The 20,631-nt window shown below is 35.1% G+C and overlaps 3 protein-coding genes across 4 annotated transcripts; 1 reads left to right on the forward strand and 2 right to left on the reverse strand.

The window, feature by feature from the left end:
* Nucleotides 1–5,615: 5,615 nt before the first annotated feature.
* LOC120195893 (protein SUPPRESSOR OF FRI 4-like) lies at nt 5,616–6,743 on the reverse strand. The gene is made up of 2 exons (XM_039197833.1): nt 6,468–6,743; nt 5,616–5,718 (listed from the first exon to the last, which is right to left on the reverse strand). The coding sequence occupies exons 1-2, from the start codon at nt 6,659–6,661 to the stop codon at nt 5,616–5,618; spliced, it is 297 nt and encodes a 98-aa protein (XP_039053764.1). The 5' UTR covers nt 6,662–6,743.
* A 2,311-nt stretch (nt 6,744–9,054) lies between these two features.
* LOC120195894 (allantoate deiminase 2-like) lies at nt 9,055–12,465 on the reverse strand (the record flags this gene model as incomplete). Its single annotated transcript, XM_039197834.1, has 12 exons — nt 9,055–9,259; nt 9,348–9,509; nt 9,594–9,719; nt 9,803–10,045; nt 10,287–10,373; nt 10,485–10,590; nt 10,671–10,780; nt 10,915–11,031; nt 11,139–11,223; nt 11,299–11,402; nt 11,914–11,993; nt 12,261–12,465. Coding segments are annotated over 12 exons (1,548 nt in total), but the record flags the coding sequence as incomplete, so codon positions are not given.
* A 5,344-nt stretch (nt 12,466–17,809) lies between these two features.
* LOC120195779 (60S ribosomal protein L5-like) lies at nt 17,810–20,379 on the forward strand. 2 transcript variants are annotated; one of them, XM_039197702.1, is made up of 9 exons: nt 17,810–17,862; nt 18,206–18,275; nt 18,361–18,452; nt 18,649–18,775; nt 18,860–18,939; nt 19,027–19,143; nt 19,489–19,623; nt 19,697–19,866; nt 20,040–20,379. In XM_039197702.1, exons 1-9 carry the CDS (start codon nt 17,860–17,862, stop codon nt 20,149–20,151), a joined length of 906 nt encoding a protein of 301 aa, XP_039053633.1. In that variant the 5' UTR covers nt 17,810–17,859; the 3' UTR covers nt 20,152–20,379. The 2 variants fall into 2 exon arrangements, with proteins under 2 accessions (XP_039053633.1, XP_039053632.1); XM_039197701.1 differs by lacking the exon at nt 17,810–17,862 and having other exon boundaries at nt 18,197–18,275.
* Nucleotides 20,380–20,631: the final 252 nt, after the last annotated feature.

The raw sequence follows: 20,631 nt of genomic DNA on the forward strand, positions 1-20,631 counted from the left end.
AAATAAGTCAGACACTCTGCCCAATAGTAATGGTGCAGACAAGTTTGAATTTGAATTAAATACCCAGGGGGAGTTTGCAGCTTGGGCTGAGAGAGGTTGCAGCCCAGAGTTCAGCCCATTCGGAGTCTAATTGGGAGGCTTATTCTCCTGTTACTAAATTATTCCAGCTGGCCCTGCTGTGAAGTTGAATTGGCTAGCTAGCAACAAGAATAAGGAGCAGAATCTGTCTGAATTTTTTGCAGAAGAAAGAAGTGTATCAATAGAAGAAGGAAAAAATGGGGATATGGAAGATGAAGATATTATGATAGGTTGTCAATTAGGAGTGCTCCTGTTGGCAGAAGGGAAGAGGACGCTATGCCCGAGTTTATAAAAGGTCAAGAGATAGAAGAATATGGTTGTGTCCAGCTATTGAAGATGATGTCTTCTGTCCCATGGCTTCTCCGAAGCTTAAGCAGAACAATTCTGTTCCTAGAAGTATACAGCAGTTCCTACAATAGTATTGGAAAGGGACAGATAAGGACTTCATGGTTCTGCCGATTTTTCAGAATACATCTACGGTCCCTACCATTTGTAATGATGGTGTTGAAAGGGTGGAAGCTATTTCTGTGAATGCTTCAGGGAAAGGAAATGAAAAGAGAAGGAAGAGAAGGAGAGGAGAGCCTTAATTTCTGAAGCTATTGACTTGGTTAATATTCGACTGCTTCTTCCTCTTTTGTGGAATTACTGAAGGAAGCAGTGGATACTTGGAAGTGTGTGAGATGTTAGGTATTTCATTTAAGGAAGGAAGGAGGCTTTTATTGATAATTATTATGTCTTGGTCAAGAGACAGATGCAGTTAGGGTGGATGAAGGCTGCTCAGTTTTAGCTGAGTGTAGGGGGAGTAATCTTTTTATGAATATTTTAGTATTATTCGTGGAACATTAGGGGTCTTGGAGGAGGGAGAAGTGTGTAGCTGCAGCAAGGTTAGTCAAGAAGACGAAACCAGTTTTTCTTTTCATTCAAGAATCTAAGTTGGAAAGATGCCATGGGCGATTTTTAGAAGGATGGAGGTAACTTGTTAAAGGGGGTGTTGGTTTCTCCAGCACAGGGGTCATCGGGGGGATTGATTACATTGTGGAATGAGAACGTGGTTCAAGTCATTGATCAGTTTGTGCATAGTAGGTTTCTGGCGTTAGTAGGAAAATCTAAGCATGGTTCTATGGAGTTTGTAGCTATTAATGTTTATGGGCCTCCAGCGAAGCTGAGAAGGAGGTTTTTTATGGGGAGTTGCTGAAGTATTAGAGCTCTAAATTTACCAGTGTGTCTAGGGGGAGACTTCAACGCGTATCTTGATTCAGAAGAAAAGATAGGCAATCACAAAATTGGCATACTATGGATATTTCAGGTCATTCGTACAAAAAGCCAATCTCATTAACTGCCTATGTCAGGAGGTTCTTTCACTTGTGCAGTAATAGAGAATCTTCAACATGGTGAAATTGGATAGGTTCCTTATCTGCGCAAGATTCCTTAAGATTTTCCCTAACATTGTGCAGTCGATTTTACCGAAATCTATTTCAGACCATAATCCAGTCTTGCTGGAGGATAAATCTACAAATTGGGGTCCAAAACCTTTTAGGTTCTTTAATTTTCTATTAGAGACAAGGTTTTGATGATTTAGTTGCAGACTCACTGGAAGTAGAAGAAAGAAGAACAATAGTGTGGAATTTTCAGAATACTGCAGGTTGCAAAAAATGAAATCAGAAACTGGTCTGGAAGTGGACATTTAGGGCTGTCAGAGTCAATTTCGTTGCTGGAAATTAAAATTAACATCTGGATTTAAAGTGACAAGGTGGAAAGCAGTCTGCAGGGGATTGGGCACAATTGATTGAGTCTAAAAAGGAATTATGGAGACTGTTAAGGATTGAGGAGAGAATTTGGTTTCAAAAATCTAGAAACAGATAAAGATGGAGACAGGAATACAAGGTTTTTTCATCTTAGTGCATTGAAAAGGAATAGATTCAACACTATTCATTCGATCAATTTTAAAGGCAAAGTTATTTCGGATCCAAAAGATAAAAGACAGTGTGTTTAAGTTTTTCAAGAATGCATATAATGAAAAACTACACTGGAAGTTGAGGGCTTGAATTTTGATTTTAAACAGTTGTCTCAAGTTCAAAGTGATTCTCTAGAAGAGGTGTTTACAGAGCAAGAAGTGTGGCAAGCAATTTCATCTTCGATAGTGCAAAAGCACCAGGGCCGGATGGTTTCACAATGGGTTTTTACAAGAAGTATTGGAATTTGTTGAAGGTGAAGATTATGGAGTTTTTTCAGATTTCTACAATGGAAAGCGGTGGGTTCATGGAGTGAATCATGCTTTTATTACCTTGATTCCAAAGAAAGGTAATCCTGAGAGTATTGAAGATTATAGACCTATTAGTCTAGTGGGCAGCTTGTATAAGATTCTCTCTAAGGTTCTTTCGAAAAGACTTTCTTCTTGTGTTAAAGATATTGTTAGCCCTACACAGTTTGCGTTTATTCCGGGGAGGCAATTGTTGGATTGCGCCTGTTTAGCAAATGAAGGCATAGATTATTGGAGGAAACAAGGGCTGCAGGGGGTTGTTTTCAAAGTGGATTTTAGCAGAGCTTATGACACCGTGGATTGGCAGATTCTGTTAAGGCTTATGAAGGAGATGGGCTTCGGAGAAAGGTGGTGTTCTTGGATAAATAAGTGTATTTCTACAGCTTCTATATCTTCTACTGAATGGGTCTCCTACAAAAGAGTTTCATATTGCTAAAGGTTTGCGACAAGGATGTAGTCTTTCTCCTCTTTTGTTTAATGGTTGGTGAACTCCTTCATATGATGTTAAATAAGCTGTGGAATAGGATTATTTCAAGGGTTTTCTTTTGGAAATGTGCAAAACAGTTTCAATTTGACCCATCTTCAGTTTGCGGATGACCTAATTTTTTTGTCGAGCCTCCATCACTCAAATTAAAAACGTTAACGAGTGTTGATGATTTTTAGTTTATGACGGGGCTTCATCTTAATTTAGTTAAGAGTAAATTGTATGGTATTAATGTGAGGAGGACACACTGAGAATTGGGCTAGGGACATTGGCTGCTCTATTGGTTCATTTCCGACAGTCTATTTAGGCCTTCCGCTAGGGGCTAAAAGAAACTGTGAGAAACTGTGGGAGCCAGTCCTAGCTAACTTTGATAAGAATTGGCGGGATGGAAAGCTTCTTCTTTGTCTATGGCCGGTAGATTGGTGCTTATTAAGTCGGTTTTATCCTACCTATCTTTTATCTCGCTATTTTCAAGATTCCCAGCTAAAATCTGTCAAAAATTAAACTCTTTGATGGCGAATTTTTTTATGGGTGGAGGAGAAGAAAGAAGAAAATGCATTGGTGAGTTGGAAAAAATTTGTAAACCGAAGTGTGGAGGTGGTCTAGGAGTTGTTGATTGAAGCTTATTAATAGAGCACTATTGGGAAAGTGGGTGTGGAAGTTTGCCAACGAAAAAGAATCTTTGTGGAAAAAGTTCTTATGTTCTAAACATAGTGTTAGTTGTCTTCTATGGATGTCAATAAAGTCTCCTCCCATAAGGACTCTTGGATTTGGAGAGGTATTGTGATAGCTACATGAAGGATGATTTCTTTGGAGGATGCATTAGATCTCATGCGAGGTTACAAGTTGGGAATGGCTTCGATTTTCTTTTGGAAAGATACATGGTTGGGATTTTCCATTGAAAGTTCTTTTTCCTAGGATTTTTGCTCTGTCACAAATCAAGGGGGTAAGGTTGCTGAATTTGGTAGTTTTGATTTGAATGGTTGGGAGTGGAATATTAAGACTAGGAGGAATCTATGCGATTGGGAAGTGGCTCAGCTGGTTGATCTATTGGACAAGCTCAATGTTATCAATTAAATGATCTTTGGAGGATTGCATGCTTTGGGTTGGTGCGGGCGAGGGTTTGTATTCCGTTAAAGCTTGCACGAAATCTTTCTACTCAGTGGATGAGGATAACTTTAGGTGGAACAAATGTGTTTGGCAGGTCTGGTTCCTCCTAGAGTAGAGGTTTTCCTTTGGCAACTATCACTTATAAAGTAGCGGTTAGAGGGGAATTGAAGAAAAGGGGGTTCACTTAGGGGAGGACTCTCTATGCCCCTTTTGCAATCAAGCAGAGGAATCAGTTCAGCATCTGTTTATTTACTGCCAGTTTTCCTGGGTACTATGGAACAGAATCATAGCCTACTGGGGTATCAAGTTAGCCTTACCTACTGATCCTTCATCAATTATAATTTCATGGTCTGTTCTTAGGCCATTTTCTAATATGTGGAAGTTTATTCCGGGGCTGTTTTATGGTCGATTTGGAAGATGAAACGAATTGTTTTTGAAAGAGGCAAGCTGGACACATCCTCATTGTTTTTCACAGTCAGGTTAGGCTTGCGAATGGTTCCTAGCTAAGTATCCTTTATCCTCTATTCAAGTGGACTCTCTAATTGGTGATCCTTCATTGGCTGTAATATTTCAGCTTCTCTTGATTCGAACAGGCATGTGGTTTACTGGAGTCCTCCTCCAGTCGATTTTTTTAAGTTTAACGTGGATGAGCAGTTAGTAGGGTTGGGTTGTTAGCAGGAATTGGGGCATTCTTAGAGATTGGAATCGGATTAAATTGATGTCGTTTTCAGAAAAAATAGGGCCTACTCCTATATTTTAGCAGAGTTAAAAGCTATCAAAAGAGGAATAGACATCTTTGTGTCATCAGAATGGGTATTGAAGGAAGGCTTATTATTGAATCTGATTGCAAGCTAGCTGTGGAGTGGTTGAAATATCAGGAGTCAGTTCCTCCTTTTCTTTTAAATTTGTCAAGGATATTGCGGATGCGGTTTCTGAGTATGAGGTCATTGTGAGGTGGATTCCGAGAAGATGTAATTGCGAGGCAGATTGCTTGCAAGGAGGGATTGGGTAGTGGGTCACTTTTTAGTACTGAGTTCGGAGGTTTTTAATCAAGGCGTTATAAGAGTGTGCTTAAGTTTTATGTATCTTAAAGGAGTGGTTCTAGTTTTATGTAATTTTTACATATCAATATATTAAGGTTCTCTATTCCTCCTTCCCCTAGTAGGTTCTGACCTCATGGTAAGGGCTACTTAGAAGGAGGTTTTATGAGACCTACTTTTCCTATCAAAAAAAAACAACACTTATATTTTCCCTTATATCTTATATCTCACTTTTATACCTATCAAAACAAATCTGTCGAATCTATCAATCACCTTTTAGGGATAATTTTTTCATTTCTCTTGGTCAAATATATCTCCTAAAACTATGTGCATAGTCAATATCAGACACAAATAATGGACAGAGGGAGTATATGAAACCAGAAAGTGTGATGTAGATCAATGCACATCCATTGTGCTTTGCTTACTCCTTCACAAATACATTTTATTTACTACTTGCTTTTATGCATTAGAAAATTTGAAAGAGCAAACAGCAAAAAAAACACTGAAGCAGAAAACGTGGCAATTAGATGGCATTTAAGCATATAAATATTATACATAAACATGCACTTGTATGTTTGTGGTCAACAACTCAAGCTATCATCATTTGATGTGGAACATGATTATAAATTAGACATTTATATGTTTACCTTCTTCTCCATAGTGAGCAGCTAGTACAATAGGGGATTCCTTGCATTCCGTATATCTCAATGTCAGTTGAATCTCTGCCAGGTTTTGCGTTGGGAACCCTTTAAAGAATAAATGTCGTCAGTCTATTACAAAGCTCACTGACAGAAAAAACACAGCAGGCTCCAGCCTTTACTTATAGGCGGCTTTTGAAAATTGAATTTATGATTGCACTCTAGCAAACACTTAACATTCAAACAGGAAGTATAACTTCTTAGACAACTTTTAAGAAGCTAGGTTACTCACTTTATGTATTTTAAATTATTTCAGAAGCATCTACTTATTAATAAAGTTATCTATCCTTTTTATCCTGTGTGCAAAAAGTGCATGGAATGCAACTTCTTCTAGAGATCAATAAAACTGGGGCAAAGAACTAGTAGCTACTCTCAATAATATGGGTTTCATTGTGTTTCCAGTTGCCCAAATTGATTTATTCATCTAAAAGCGGAAGGTGTTTGGGACAATCTTAAAAGGCAAATGCCAGAGTACAAAGAACTAAACCCTCGAAAATTTTTGCTTTCTTTCATCCTGCAATTATATTCCTTCATTGATCCTGGGAACAAGTATCCGACAAACCGAAAAAGGAAGCGCTTACATAATACTCCATAATCTATTGCAAAAAAAATACTATTGAGAAAAAAGAAACACAATATCCCCTAAAATTAAATGGGAAAAAATATTTGTGAACCCCAAAAACCCTAAAAAGACGAGCATAATTTAGAGCGAAAAATAAGAAAAAAAATAGTAAATGGAATATAGAAGCAATCGGAAAAGGTGTAGGAGTAATATTAGGATAGGGAAAAGGAGATACTTGGTGACAGACTCCTTGTGAACCTGGAGAACATGGATGGCCATACCACCGGCGGTGGAGAGCTTCTTGTGACAGACATGGCACTTGAAGTGCTTGGCCTTCTGGTGCTGCACCAGGATCTTCTCGTCGTCGAATTCTCTGTCGCAATAGTAACACCATACCGTGGACGAGACTCTTTTCTTCTTCTTCCCCATTTTAGGATAGGGTTTTTCTCTGATCAGCGATTTCTCTCTTTAATCTATAATTATGAAATTCTTTTCGTTTCAATGGATGGGTTGGGTTATTTACGAATTGCGGGTGGGATAAGTTTTATTTCATTTATTTATATAGTATTTATTTTCCTAATTTATATTAAATTATACAATTGCCACGTAGGATGTGGGGTCGGTTTAAATAGGTCGGGTAGGTCAATCGAACCGAAAAGGAAAAGACTGGGTGGCTTGGCTCCCATCACTTATTAAGACTGTCCGTTGGGGTCTACATTGTAATCATCTCCATTCAACCCAATTCTTGGTCAATTTCTGTAATGCTCTTTGTGCTATGCAGTTTTGATTGATTTAGGGGCAGTTTGTTTGGCTCTGAATGAGATCATTCAGCGTTGAATGTTGAACGTGTTTGTTTCGTATTTTTGAATAATTCAGTGTTGACTGGTTCAGCAAAACAGTGTTGAATGATTCAGCATCAAAGTACATCCGGAATGATTCAGAGTCATTATCAAACAACATGTCACATTCAGAGTTAATTTATACAAAACCTTTGAATCATTCAACGCTTAATCATTCTGAAGTAAACAAACAACCCCTTAGTCCTACTATATTTTGATCCTTTTCTAGGTCATTACTTTCGGGATTGTCCGGGTGCCATATGCATAGCAGATGTTCCAACTTATTAGCATACGTCTCATCAGCCGATCAAAGAATGACTTGAATCCTTACTTCTAACGTCGTTTATTATCGATTTATCAATCTTGTGATATTATCACGTGTTCTATGAAACCGTCATAATTAACTTATTCATGAAAAATATATCGTATTTGGATAAAATTTAATTTTAAAATGTCATGTGTTTCAATATGCATTTTTTCGAGCCAACATCCTTCACAGTTAAGATCAACATAAATGGTTTCTTCTCTCTCACCTCTGCTTTTTACTTCATTTGGGTCCTAGTTCGTGACAATACGGTTGTGTTTTTGTTGGTCACGCTTTACCTTTAGGTCTCCTTGTTGTTGCAAGTGTGGTCGAGGCGTAGGTTATGACGCTTGGTATTTGTTTATTGATGTGTTACTCACCTCTTAGAATATTTTTTAAGGTCAAACTTTTAATTAAAGAATTTCTTACACGGATTCTGATCAACAAATTCACCCCATAAGATTCTTTTACCTTTTAACATAAAATTATGCATGCCTTACTCAATAATCATCATATCCAATTTGAAAAGACCATTGTTCATGTCATAATGTCGCTATCTACCAATAGCATCAATCAGCATATCATTGTTGATACAATTCAGATGCTCCTGTTCAAATATATATCATTGGGCAAGACTATGAGTAATTCTATTTTTCGTTCTATGAACATATATAAAGAAGGTTTAATTATAATTATAAATAGGTAATAGCGTTTTTGTTTAAATTATTTTTAAATAATTTAATGTTTAAATAATTTAATGTTTAATTTAATATACGTTATTATCTTAGGTGTTTAGGATGCTATAAGCGTTAAAATCTTTTTTAAATGACTCGTGTCTTAAAAATTTTATTTAAAAAAAACCAAAAATAAATTTTTGTATATTTTTTTAAAAATCCAAACCCCCCCCCCCCCAAAAAAAACTCCTCCCTCTCCCTCCCCTTCCCCCGTCGTCGTCCCCCTCCTCCCTTTTCATCATCTTCATCTTTGTACCCATCTTCATACCCATTTAGTATCGAGAAATTCCCAGTAATGCAAAAGCTATAAATGCACCAAAATCTTTTAAAAGACTAATTTCCTAAGTAAATTAATAATTGTCGAATCTTGAAGAATTCGGTATGGCGTATAACTCTTTCGTCTCCATGGAAATTTCTCAAGAGTTCGGATTTTTGAAGAAATTGACGAATTTATGGATGAAGGGAACCAATTTGATCGGATAAATCTCAGAAATTTCGACAATCTTTCAAGTTTACAGCATTTTGATTTGTCTACAAGCAATTTGGATGGTTCGATTCCAAGCGGTTTATTTTCATGGGAGAATTTAATTATTGTTTCTCTCTTCAAAAAATCATCTTCAAATGAAATACCCAGAGCTGTCATTGTTTGAATGCTGCGTTGATGGCGGCGACCACTGTTTTACGATTGGAATCCGTATGGGGAGTGGGGAAGGGAGGAGGAGCAGTAGGGGGACGGCAGGGAGGGAGGTGAAGGGGTGGGGCATTTTGTAAAAATATTTTTAATATAATAATTTATTTTTAAATTTTCTTTAAAATAAAAATTTTAAAATTAACACTTATTGAGAGTTAGGTAATTTTACGTGGGTTAATTTGGAAGACGGTGAATACAAGCTCCACAAGGAAATATTATGATGCTGTACGTAGGATCCGGATTCTATATTTGGATTGGACAAATGACAAAACAGATTTATTGAAGAAGATAGTCCTATTCACATTTACGGTTTGCAAACTTTTTCAATGTTACAAATTACATGTGAGACTCGAGAAATGCTAGCACAACTAAACCGGCCGCCCAAACATCATCGTCCAACACATGCTCCTCTGGGGAATGACTTATGCCTCCCCGACACCGTACAAATAGCATTCCGACCTGTTCCAAAACCATGATCGCTGTTACCCTTCGACCACTAATTTGATGCCATGCACGTTCGTAAGTTAAACAATGAAAACAGACGAACCTTGGTTAAATGAGATATGGCCATTGCATCATGCCCTGCTCCGCTCATTAGCACCGGAACCTCTTCCTGAATCTCCCCGGTCATTCTCTGGACAGCGGTGTAGGCCGCAGACCGTAGCTGTGAGCTCAGTTCTTGATCACAGATTACTGCATTAGCATCATGCTGAAATGATCCACAGCAGACTGTTCTATCAATTTTTCTTTTCAAAGCTAAATGCCTCGAGAAAATGTTAAGAAAGCGTCCTACCTTCCGTTCGATGATGCAAGAAACAGAACGTCGATCACATATTTTATAAATCTGGTTAGATAGTTCGTAAACAACAGCCTCACGTCCAACATCATCGATTGTGCGTAAATCCACAGTGAATGTTACCTGCATTAGAGTTGATATTTACCGCTCAGCTGGCATTCCTGTTTAGGCTGACATTGAGATTTGTTCACGGAATAATTTCTTGCCTGGCCTGGAATGACATTACTTGCACTCGGCCAGGTCGAGATCTCTCCAACGGTGCAGACAAGAGAAGTGGACAACGATTCCAAGGTGTATTCATTGCAGTTACCACCATCCGATAAGAACTCTCGAGGATGTTTACACAGATTTTCTAGCAAAACAATCAACTCAGCAGCAGCAGCCATAGGGTCCCTACGCATCGACATAGGTACTGTTCCTGCATGTCCTTGTGAACCTCTCACCGTAACCTTCAAAAGCGAGAGAAGGCGATGAATCCTATGGACTGAAAATTATTATACTCTCACATATATCCAAGTTGGAGCTTTGGTTGAAAATAGAATACAAGCAACCATAAATCCCAAATGAAAAGTATCCGCAAATAGAATACAAGGTTTGCATATTTCCTTGAACTCCAAGGTAATAAAAAAGATCATAGATTGGGTGTGTCTTGAGAAGGTCATGTATCTATTTAGAAAAGACAACACTTACCTTCATTCGTGTCTGTCCAGCTATGCCTTTAACTACAGCAAGAGGAAAACCGGTCCATTCTAATACAGGTCCTTGTTCGATATGAAGCTGCATAAACGAATCAAAGTATTCCAAATCCAAAGCTAAGTTGTTTGTTGAATATCCCAAGATAACCGATATAGCTTTATCCTCAAAATAATGCAGAGCAGGCGAACGTACCTCAATGTAACCCCAAACCGATGAAGGATCATACTTCAACTCCAACAAGCTTTCCTCTGTAATTTCTATGGAATTCCCCTTAAGAACATCTTGCAGTGTCACACCACTAAACAAGGATTATGCATAAAGATACCAGTCGTCAACAATGCAATAAGTAGACAAGTAAAGGGTGTTAACTAAGGCAACCTCTTATCGGATGTATTCAATGCCGTAAGAGGCAAAACTCCCGCTACAGCCGCACTGCCTAGAAAGGTAGATTGAAACCTCACTCCTTCCTCATCACTAAATGAAATGACCTGCAAGTTTCAACAAAATATAAGAAACAAGAATATTCTCAATATCACTCGCTATAAAGCATGTCCAGTCGAAAACCATCTTTTTGAAACACGGCTTGGATATATTATAACATTCGAAGATGTCGATAACTTGCCTCGACAGGCCGTTTTAGTTCTCCCAACTTGCCATTGCTTTTCAAAGCTTTCAATGCTGATATAGCAGAAATTATACCTAATGATCCATCAAATATTCCAGCATCAACAACAGTATCCTATTTTCCCATGAAGATGTCAACTATCAGTATGAGAGTGCCATTCATTTTTGGTTGCATGTTTTATTATGAAATTCAGTAAAAATGAGAGAAACGAGAGGCGCCACCATATGAGAGCCAATTAGCAGAGCTTGAGCACTTGGGTTCATTCCCTCAACTCGACCGTGCAAATTGCCCATCGAATCCATCCACCTGGAAATTAACATAACCATTAGTGAAGAGCAGTGGAGACCTTAATCAGGCGTCAACGAAAGGTAGAAAGCTAACGTTCGCAAACCGGCATCCTCCATCCATTCACGAATAAGAATTCCTGCCCTCACCGATGCCGGACTCATAAACGTTCTCTCAAGATAGTCATCAGCATCACTCACCTATAAAACGAGGCAAACGACATCCAGCAACATTGTTTTCTTAGTAACTTAAAGCAATTTATCGAAAATCGAAGACTAACTAACATCGTTGCAGACAACAACTCAACTGGTCACTGGCTGTAATCACACATGCACATTGTATGGTTCCAACTATGTATCACAGAGGAAGTGTGATAACTAATAATTAGTCCAAGTCTTATTGAAACTAAATTTCTCTGCAATCTAACTATAGCTGGTTTAAGGATATCTTCAAATATAATAACAATTTCTGGGTTTTTCTTCTTTTCAGTTTCTTATAGCCTGATAAAAACAAGACAATACATCATGTTCAAGACTTTTGACTGTTTCAAGCTTTGCCTATTTCGCATGTTTCTCCACCTATAATTTAATTTAAATCACTTTCGGCCATGCGATATAAATTTCAAACATTAAAGAAATGCATAATTTCCACTGTTAAAATTAAAAACGATTAAAAGAGAAATAATAATAAAACGGTACAAATTAGAAGCACCTTTCCAAGGTCATTAAGCCTTGCAACAGCCTCGTCCCTTAATATTTCTGAATGCAAAGATCTTGTTTTGCCTTCTTTTTCTTCAATAACCAAATGGTAACACGATAATCATTACTCTCACGTAAAACAAAAACAATATAAGATATATCACTTTTAAGTAGTAAAAGTCCGAAACTTGCTCCGATTTCTCATCTATCTCTACATTCATCGGATAAAAAATATGCTTTTTTCAAAGAAAGAGGGAAGACAAAGGGCTTAAAAAGATGCTGACTTGTCGCCCAAACTGTAAACAAAGAAAGAATCGATATTTATAGAAGAAAAGGGAAAAAGAAAAGAGATGAAAATACCAGCAGTTTCAGTTCCGGGATGAAGATGAGGAGAGAAGAAGAAGAAGAAGAAGAAGAAGAAAGGGTCGATGATAGCAGAAAGAATACGAGATAAAAGGGAATCCCGGCAGCCGTCATGTCTACCGCTATAAGAGGGTGGAGTTTTGAGGAATGGATAGCCAAAAAGAAAGAAACAATGGGCACGGAACCAGAGATGAAAATTGGTTCACGCTTCTCTTCTGTTATCTTTGGCCTTAAATAAATAAAATAAAATGAAATTAAAATTGAAAGCAGTGAGCGGGCGGCACTCACTTTGGTCGGGGGACCCAAGAATCTGGTGGGATCGTTTACGACGTGACCTGATCTTAAGGTCAAATTCCAAGCAAATTGCAAAAGCAGTGGCGCAGCATCAGCTGATCAGTTCATGTCACGTGTGCCTTTTCGTAATTGCCAATTGCCAACTGGCGGATGGGTGACAAATTACGTAAGGACGAATAGGATTCATGAAAAATTAATTTTTTAACTCCATTCAACTTGAGAAAAAATATTATAACTAATTCGAATCTTAATTTTATAAACTTGATTTAATTAAAAAATTTAAATTTAAATCGAATTATAAAACATAACTGAACTAATTTAAATAGTAACTCAATATTTAGCAATCAGAATATTGACTTTTAAGTTTAAATCAAATCCCCAATTTTATATGATATATTATATTACATATGAAAATATAAAAAACATATATGTATTGTATATGATTATACAAAATCATTTAATTTGGAAGCAAATAGTATCATAAAAATATAAATATTTACAATTAAATTTAAATAAAAACTTGAAAATTTTGATTTAATTTTATAAACTTGATTAATAAATAAATTTTTTAAAATCAATAAAAAATGACACATTTTATATTCTAATTGGTTCAATTTAAATTAAATACTAAAAGTCAGCTGTTAGGGGCTTACACCCAGCACGCCGGAAACAACTTCAATCTTCAAGCCGTCAAGCTAAGTTATTTGCTTAATTTCATTAATAAGAAAAAAAATCATTCAACTTATAATCCTTTTTAAAGACTTAAGTAACCATAAAAAAATCAATAAAATTTCATTTCCGTGTTGTTCTCATAACACAATACTTCAAATCAAAAATTCGGGATAGCTCTTATAGATATATTAAAATATTTTAACTATATAATTAAAATTTTACCAATAAGAGGTTGGTCTAGTAGGATAAGGCACTAGATTACTTGAATAATGTCAAGGGTTCAAACATTGACGTTTACGAATGAAACAAATTGGGTTGGGAGGGACGTCATCGCCTTTGCAGTATCTGATCTGAAATAATCTGTCATTAGATCGGATATCAATGATTAATTAAAAAATAGATTAGACGTTTTATGACTAATAAAGTTGTAACACATATGAAAATAATAAAATAGATTTTCAATTTTAGTTAAAACCAAATAATAAATCAACCTAAATTTTACATTAAATTTTAAGCATTGACCAGTAAATTATGAAGAATTTACATATATTGGTCCTTTCTAATAACTGTAGAATGGGCTGATTCACGTTTGTGTTTGGTGGTCGCAATGCCATCTTTTCTTTTTGTTACTAGGAATGGTAACGGACGGGTTTGGGGGTAGGATTTGCTCTCATTGTCTTCGTCCCCGAAATGAATCTATGTCCCCGTCCTGTTTCTCGTCGGGTTTTTTATCGGGGCGCCCCGTCAGCGATTTTTTTTGTCCCGTCCTCGAACCCGAGAACCCGATCCCGAGAAAAAAAATCGAGCAACTGTAGTTTTCATAAAAAATAGAAAAATGATCACAAAAAAATTAGAAAATTAGTCTATATGATTTACAAATCAAACTACAATCACAAATTCAAACTCAATTCTAAATAATTGTCGAAACTCCAAAATAAAACACATACATAAATAAATACAAACTTGTTCCGATATTCAAATCATACAACGAAGATGCATACATAATATTAAGTCAAATAAAGTCATCCAAAATCGTTGTGCCACTTTTGTCACTTTCTTTGGTAGCTCCCTACATTGAGAAATTTATCAAAAAATCAACCAAATTTCACTTTAATAATTATAAAATCTAGGGTTTATGGTTTAAATGTTTAGGGTTTAGAGTTTGTATTATATAATTAATATAAAAAATATAAAAAATTTTATATATAATTAATAAAAAATATAAAATATTATATATATATATCGGGATGGGGTGGGGATACCTTGCCCCTAACCCAAAAAATCCCCGAATTTTACCCCGATATCCGACCCGATATTATTCAAACCGACCGACTCGAATTTAACCGGGTTTCAATTTTCCCCTCGGTTGGAGTCGTTCTGCCATTCTTATTTGTTACTTTTGGAATTCTAACATTTTTATAGGAAAAAAACGTCCATTATTCAAGGATGGACCAAAGGAGAATAGCAAGCGCAATTGTCCTCTTGAATATTTTATTCATATATTTTGAATATTTTTATATTTTTATCAATAATATATTTTCACCCTTTAAAATTCTAAAAAATTATTCCTTGTAATATTAGAAATTTATCTTCCCTTTAAAAAATTCAAGGTGGAAACGGATGGTGCAATGGCGGTGAATCTCATCAATCAACATCCCCACGAGGATACAGGGAATACTATTGTCATGCTGATTTGTGATATTTTAAAAAGGAGCTGGACTTCGAGAATTGGCCATACCTATCGTGAGGCGAATAAGGTAGCTGACAGGCTTGCTTCGATGGCTAGGGGAAACCGGTTGGAACGACGCTGTACCAGGAAGCCCCGTGTGAAGTTGCGATTTTAATGGTTGAGGATCAAGGTTCATAAGCCGGTCTCTGTTTCTGCTTTTCTGTAGTAGCTAAAAAAATAGCATGAGATTATATCAACCAATCAACTTCAATGGCAAATGAAATATTGTTATTCATTGAGGTCACGGATTCGAGTATTAGAAATATTAGAAATGTAAACGTTCAATGTTAAATGATTGAAAATTATATTTGAACAAATACCGACTTATACTTATTCCATATTAATAAAAAAATAGCATGAGATTAATAATCAAATTCATATTAATCAAATCAATAGTCATGCTATTCAAGGTTTAAAAGAACTCAAATGGAGGCAGTCCACAAGTAAAATTATATATTAATGTGTTCGGTAGAGTTGATTCTATAATTAGAAATTGGGTGGAACCTGAATAAGCCATGCATTTGTTGCTGGCCACAAAATCCAATCCTTCTTCATTTGTTAACAACCGTATTTGCATTACTCCACTCCACTCCACCGGAGGAAGAAGAGAGAACTGAATAAGTTTATACAAAATTATTTAATTTTTTTCAATAATATAATATTTATTCAGAGCCTTTTTTTTAGTTACTGACAAAGCACGTGTATTATATAAATATATTTACTCAAATTTAGGTCATCTTAAGAAATTAATATTTCTTTTTATCACTGAAGTAATTCAATGGATTTAATTTTTTTCTCTTTTCAATAATATTATAACCTTTTTTAAAAGAATACAATTAATGGGCCTTAATTTATTGATTAAGGATTATAATGTTGTACTATAAAAGCATGAAGTAGCAGTATCCTTAAATATTGTGCTAAAGTGGGAATCTAGTCACCCATGTCATGAATCACAAAACTGATACCATACATTCATTTATTATAAATATTTCTCAATCGCATCACCATACATTACCATTTACAATAGATGGACCACAAATTTAAACCTCGTGGATTTTTCAAACAATCAAAGTTAATAGTAAGATGCAATGTCAAAAAATATCCATGTTTTAAAAAATAATTTATTAATATTAATATTTTAATTTTAAGAAATAAAAAATTAATATATTATCTTTGAGTTGGTCACAATTTTTTTAAGTTAGGTATTAAAAAGTTTGTTTCGGCTAGAATTAGAGTTGGATTTAAATTATGATTGACAGACCTTAACGAATCGTGATATGTCTCGTCTTATTTACAAGCCTAACATAAATGCTATTAGATATTTCCAATTCATTCAATATACTGGCAACCAAATAAATAAATAAAAAGCATACAATGGAAGTAGCATGAACCGAATGACCTTAGTGGTAAAGGAATTGTTATCATTCTTTGATCTTCCAAGTTTGAGCACCAAAAATACAAAGGGTGTAAACATTAAATGTTAAATGGTTGAAATTTATCTTATCAATACTTACGGTTTTTTTTTTCACAATTTAGTCTAACAATATCACTCTTCATTTTGAAATTGGTAATTTCCTATTTAGATTTGATGCAATTTAATTCATTTTTCACATAATCACAATATCGAGACATTTACTACGTTCGTGCACTCAAGGTTTAATTTCTCATTGACCGAATATAATTTAACACACAAAATTAACACAAGTATAGTATGAATTTTTTTATTAAGCTTAGGGGATTAAAATGTAATATCCGTTCTAAACATAATATAAATATTTATATATAATTATCAGTTTTAGATTATATAAATAAACGAAAAGTAAATATGAGACAAATATATAAAAAAAATTCAAAATTATGCAAACACAAATAATTAATGCGTAAAATTCTATAATGTATTAGTTTAACTCACAAAATTAATACAAGTACAATATGGATGTATATATATATTTTTAAAATAAATTATTTTTGATAAATTCTATACAAGTACAATTTTTACATACAAATTTATATAAATTTATTAATATTTTCAAAGACACGGTTATGAATATTATATATATAAATCGTATTTTTTTTATTAGTTTGGGATGATTACAAAATAATATATATTTGAAAGGTTTTTAATTATTTAACAATGAATACTCAAACACTCCTATAAATATCGTGATCGAACACGAAATAATCAAAGATAACAATCTTCTTTTACCCATGAAGTCACTTAATTCTTGTACAAACCATAATTTTAAATATGCAAAAAGTTTTGGTAAAAACAATTATAACCATTGTTTATAAATTATTATTTTTTATCCATCTTTAAATTTTGATTATTCATTTTTAAATTTTATCAATTAAATTATTTAGTTATTTAAGTCAATCGAATCATCAACCATCAATATTTAACGGAAGAGTCAACATGACTGACAAAAAATAACATAATTATACATTTAGTCTTCAATATCTATATATTTTGATCCTAATTTTTATTTAATTTAATAAATTCAATCATCGAATAGATGGCTATCACCATCAAAATATTATGCAACACACTACATATTGACATATATTTTTGCAGATGTATCTAATAATATTTTATACATTTAATCTTTAATATTTTATATTCTGTCAATTTAATTTTAATTTTTATTTAATTTAATAAATTTATGAATAAAGATGAAAGTGTTGAAAATCAACCTAAAAGAAATCCTATTGATGACGACCCACATTTAACGAAGTTTATATAACCCAACCCAATAACGTTTGCACGCGTCCAAACATCTAATCTGAAAATCAATCGTCACCGTTGATTTCCTCCTATAAGTAAACTCGCTAGGGCTTTGTATTATCATTTTTCTTGATTCAGCAACACAGCCCGGCTGCTTGCAAACCCTCGAGTTCAAAGCCATGGTAACACTCATCCTCTTCACGGTCGTTATTCATTTTTTAATGATAATTTAGGTTCGCCTATCTGTATTTATGTCTCCTTTTATATATTATTTATCTTCATTTTATACAGTCATATATTTGCCAAGGTTATGTTTGCGAAATGAATCAATCGAATCAGTTTAAAAGATATGTTGTTTCGTTTAAACTTGAAAAACTTAACGTTAGTATGCTTCAGTTTAGTTTAAAGTGTTATTGAATGTGAAAAGCATGGTAGATGGGAATTATATAGGTTTTTTTGTGTGATGTTTATGGTAGATTTTGTTTTGTCTGAGGTTTCTCCTTTTTTTTAACTTTTATGGTGCAGCCTTACGTTAAATCTCAAAAGTCTAGGGCTTATTTCAAGAGATTTCAAGTTAAGTTCAAGAGAAGGCGAGGTATTATGATAATGCCTGTTCAGATTAGCGCCTTTCTGATGTATTACTTGCTTTTGGTGTCGTAACAATTGTTTGTATCTTGTAGAGGGCAAGACGGACTATCGGGCAAGGAACCGTCTCATCAATCAGGACAAGAACAAGTACAATACCCCAAAATATCGTTTTGTTGCGCGATTTGTATCCTAATTTTTGACTGATGCTTTTTCCCCTCATTGTCATTTGGTTTGCAATGTTGGTCCCAAGCAGCTATTGTTTATGTTATTTATAGTGAATAATGTGCCGAAAAACTTATATTCTTCTTTATTCGCTATGTAGTTTTTTATTATAGTTTTTAGGCTGCTAGTTAATATGTTAACCTTAATACGTTTACTAGACCAACAAGGATATAATTGCTCAAATTGTACATGCTAGTATTTCTGGTGATATCGTTCTTGCAGCAGCTTATGCTCATGAGCTTCCTAGCTATGGACTTGAAGTTGGTCTTACAAATTATGCTGCAGGTATAATTTGCTTTCCTAGACATTAAGATAATCTTATTCTCCTGGTTGAGGATAGTATCTTATTCAATGATGCTCTAAACACAGCTTATTGTGTCGGACTCCTTTTGGCTCGCCGAACACTCAAGCAGCTGGAGATGGATTCTGAATACGAGGGCAATGTGGAGGTATGTCATGATTTCTAAATGGTGTTGGTTTTCCTAAAAAATTCTGATGGATAGTATGTTGAAATTATGTTTGAAACTTTCTTACAGGCAACTGGGGAGGACTTTAGTGTTGAACCAGCAGAGACCAGGAGGCCTTTCCGAGCTCTCCTTGATGTAGGTCTTGTCAAAACCACCACCGGTAATCGTGTTTTTGGTGTTCTCAAGGTATGTTGTAGTCCCTTTCTACACGATTTACATGTGCCTGTGACAAACTTTATTCATTGTTATTTCTTCCAAGTATTTTTGTTCTTTTAAGTTACTCTCATCCTTGATAGCTTTCATTCAAACTCATATCTTTGTGCATGAGCATGGTCTTTTCTTGAGGTTAGGCTGTTAGTTTCTGTTAGTGAAAACAATAGTTTTGTGTGTAGTGGAGCTAATATGAGTCCTGAAAAGATTATTTTAGTTTTTCTATTAGCATGTCTTACATATAATTTAACTTTCAAAATTTCCACCTGTACTATCTCTAGTCAGTTTTCCCATTTAGTTATTCTTTGCATTTCCTTGTAGGGTGCATTGGATGGAGGGATAGATATTCCTCACAGTGAGAAAAGGTTTGCTGGATTTAACAAGGACAGTAAGCAACTTGATCCTGAACTTCACCGCAAATACATCTACGGTGGCCATGTTGCTTCATACATGAGGGTGGGTTTTGTTATTTCGAGCAATGTTTTATTTAACATGCATGTGCAAGTCTCTAACTTCATCTAGTTGACAGTCTTTGATTGAAGATGAGCCAGAGAAGTATCAGTCTCACTTCAGTGAGTACATAAAGAGAGGCCTTGAGGCTGACAGCTTGGAGGGAATGTACAAAAAGGTTCATGCTGCAATTCGTGCAGATCCGGCAGCTAAGAAATCTGAGAAGCCACCTCCCAAGGAGCACAAGAGGTACAACTTCATGTTATTTGATATCTCCTGGCAATATATATCTAAATGTTATTCAGTCATGCCAAGCAAGGCTGAAGCCACCAATCTAGCTTTTTAACAATTCCCTGAATGTTGAGATATAATTTGGCTTTCAAGAATTTCAAGTCTGATGTAATTTGATATGCGTGCTATAGGTACAACCTGAAGAAGCTGTCTTATGAGGAAAGGAAGGCCAAGTTGATCGATAGGTTGAAAGCTCTCAATTCAGCTGCCGGAGTCGAAAATGATTCAGATGATGACGAGTAAGACTCAGGAGCTGATAATGTTGCCTAAGGATGGGGACATGCCGAGTGGACTCCGAATTAGGATATTGGGCTTGTTTTGCCCTCTATGCTTTTCTTGTGTTGCAATTTACCTAGAAAACCTCAATCTTTGCTTGCTTTGTTAGGGACGATGACAAACCGGCTATTTCTGTGTCGTAATCTTTGTTGTGATTGCCTTTCAAATGAATTCCCTTTGCTATTTTTCGATTCACGCCTTTTTTTTTCAAGTAGTCATTATTGATGGAAGTTTTAGGAAAGAAGATAGATTTGTAGGGTTTTGTTGTTAAAGTTAGTTAAATTGAATCTGGTTAGATTTAATACAAAAAAGGGTGAAACCGAGTGTCTAGTTCTTCAAGGTTTCAATTTTGGCTTGGTGCCTACATGTTTTTTTCTTCCTGTTTTGACTCCAAATAGTTCTGTTTTCTGCACTTTAGTGTATACATTTTTTTTTAATTTATTTTAA

This window comes from Hibiscus syriacus, unplaced genomic scaffold (genome assembly GCF_006381635.1).
Source record: "Hibiscus syriacus cultivar Baekdansim isolate YM2019G1 unplaced genomic scaffold, ASM638163v2 tig00117021_pilon, whole genome shotgun sequence".
Lineage (NCBI taxonomy): Eukaryota > Viridiplantae > Streptophyta > Magnoliopsida > Malvales > Malvaceae > Hibiscus > Hibiscus syriacus.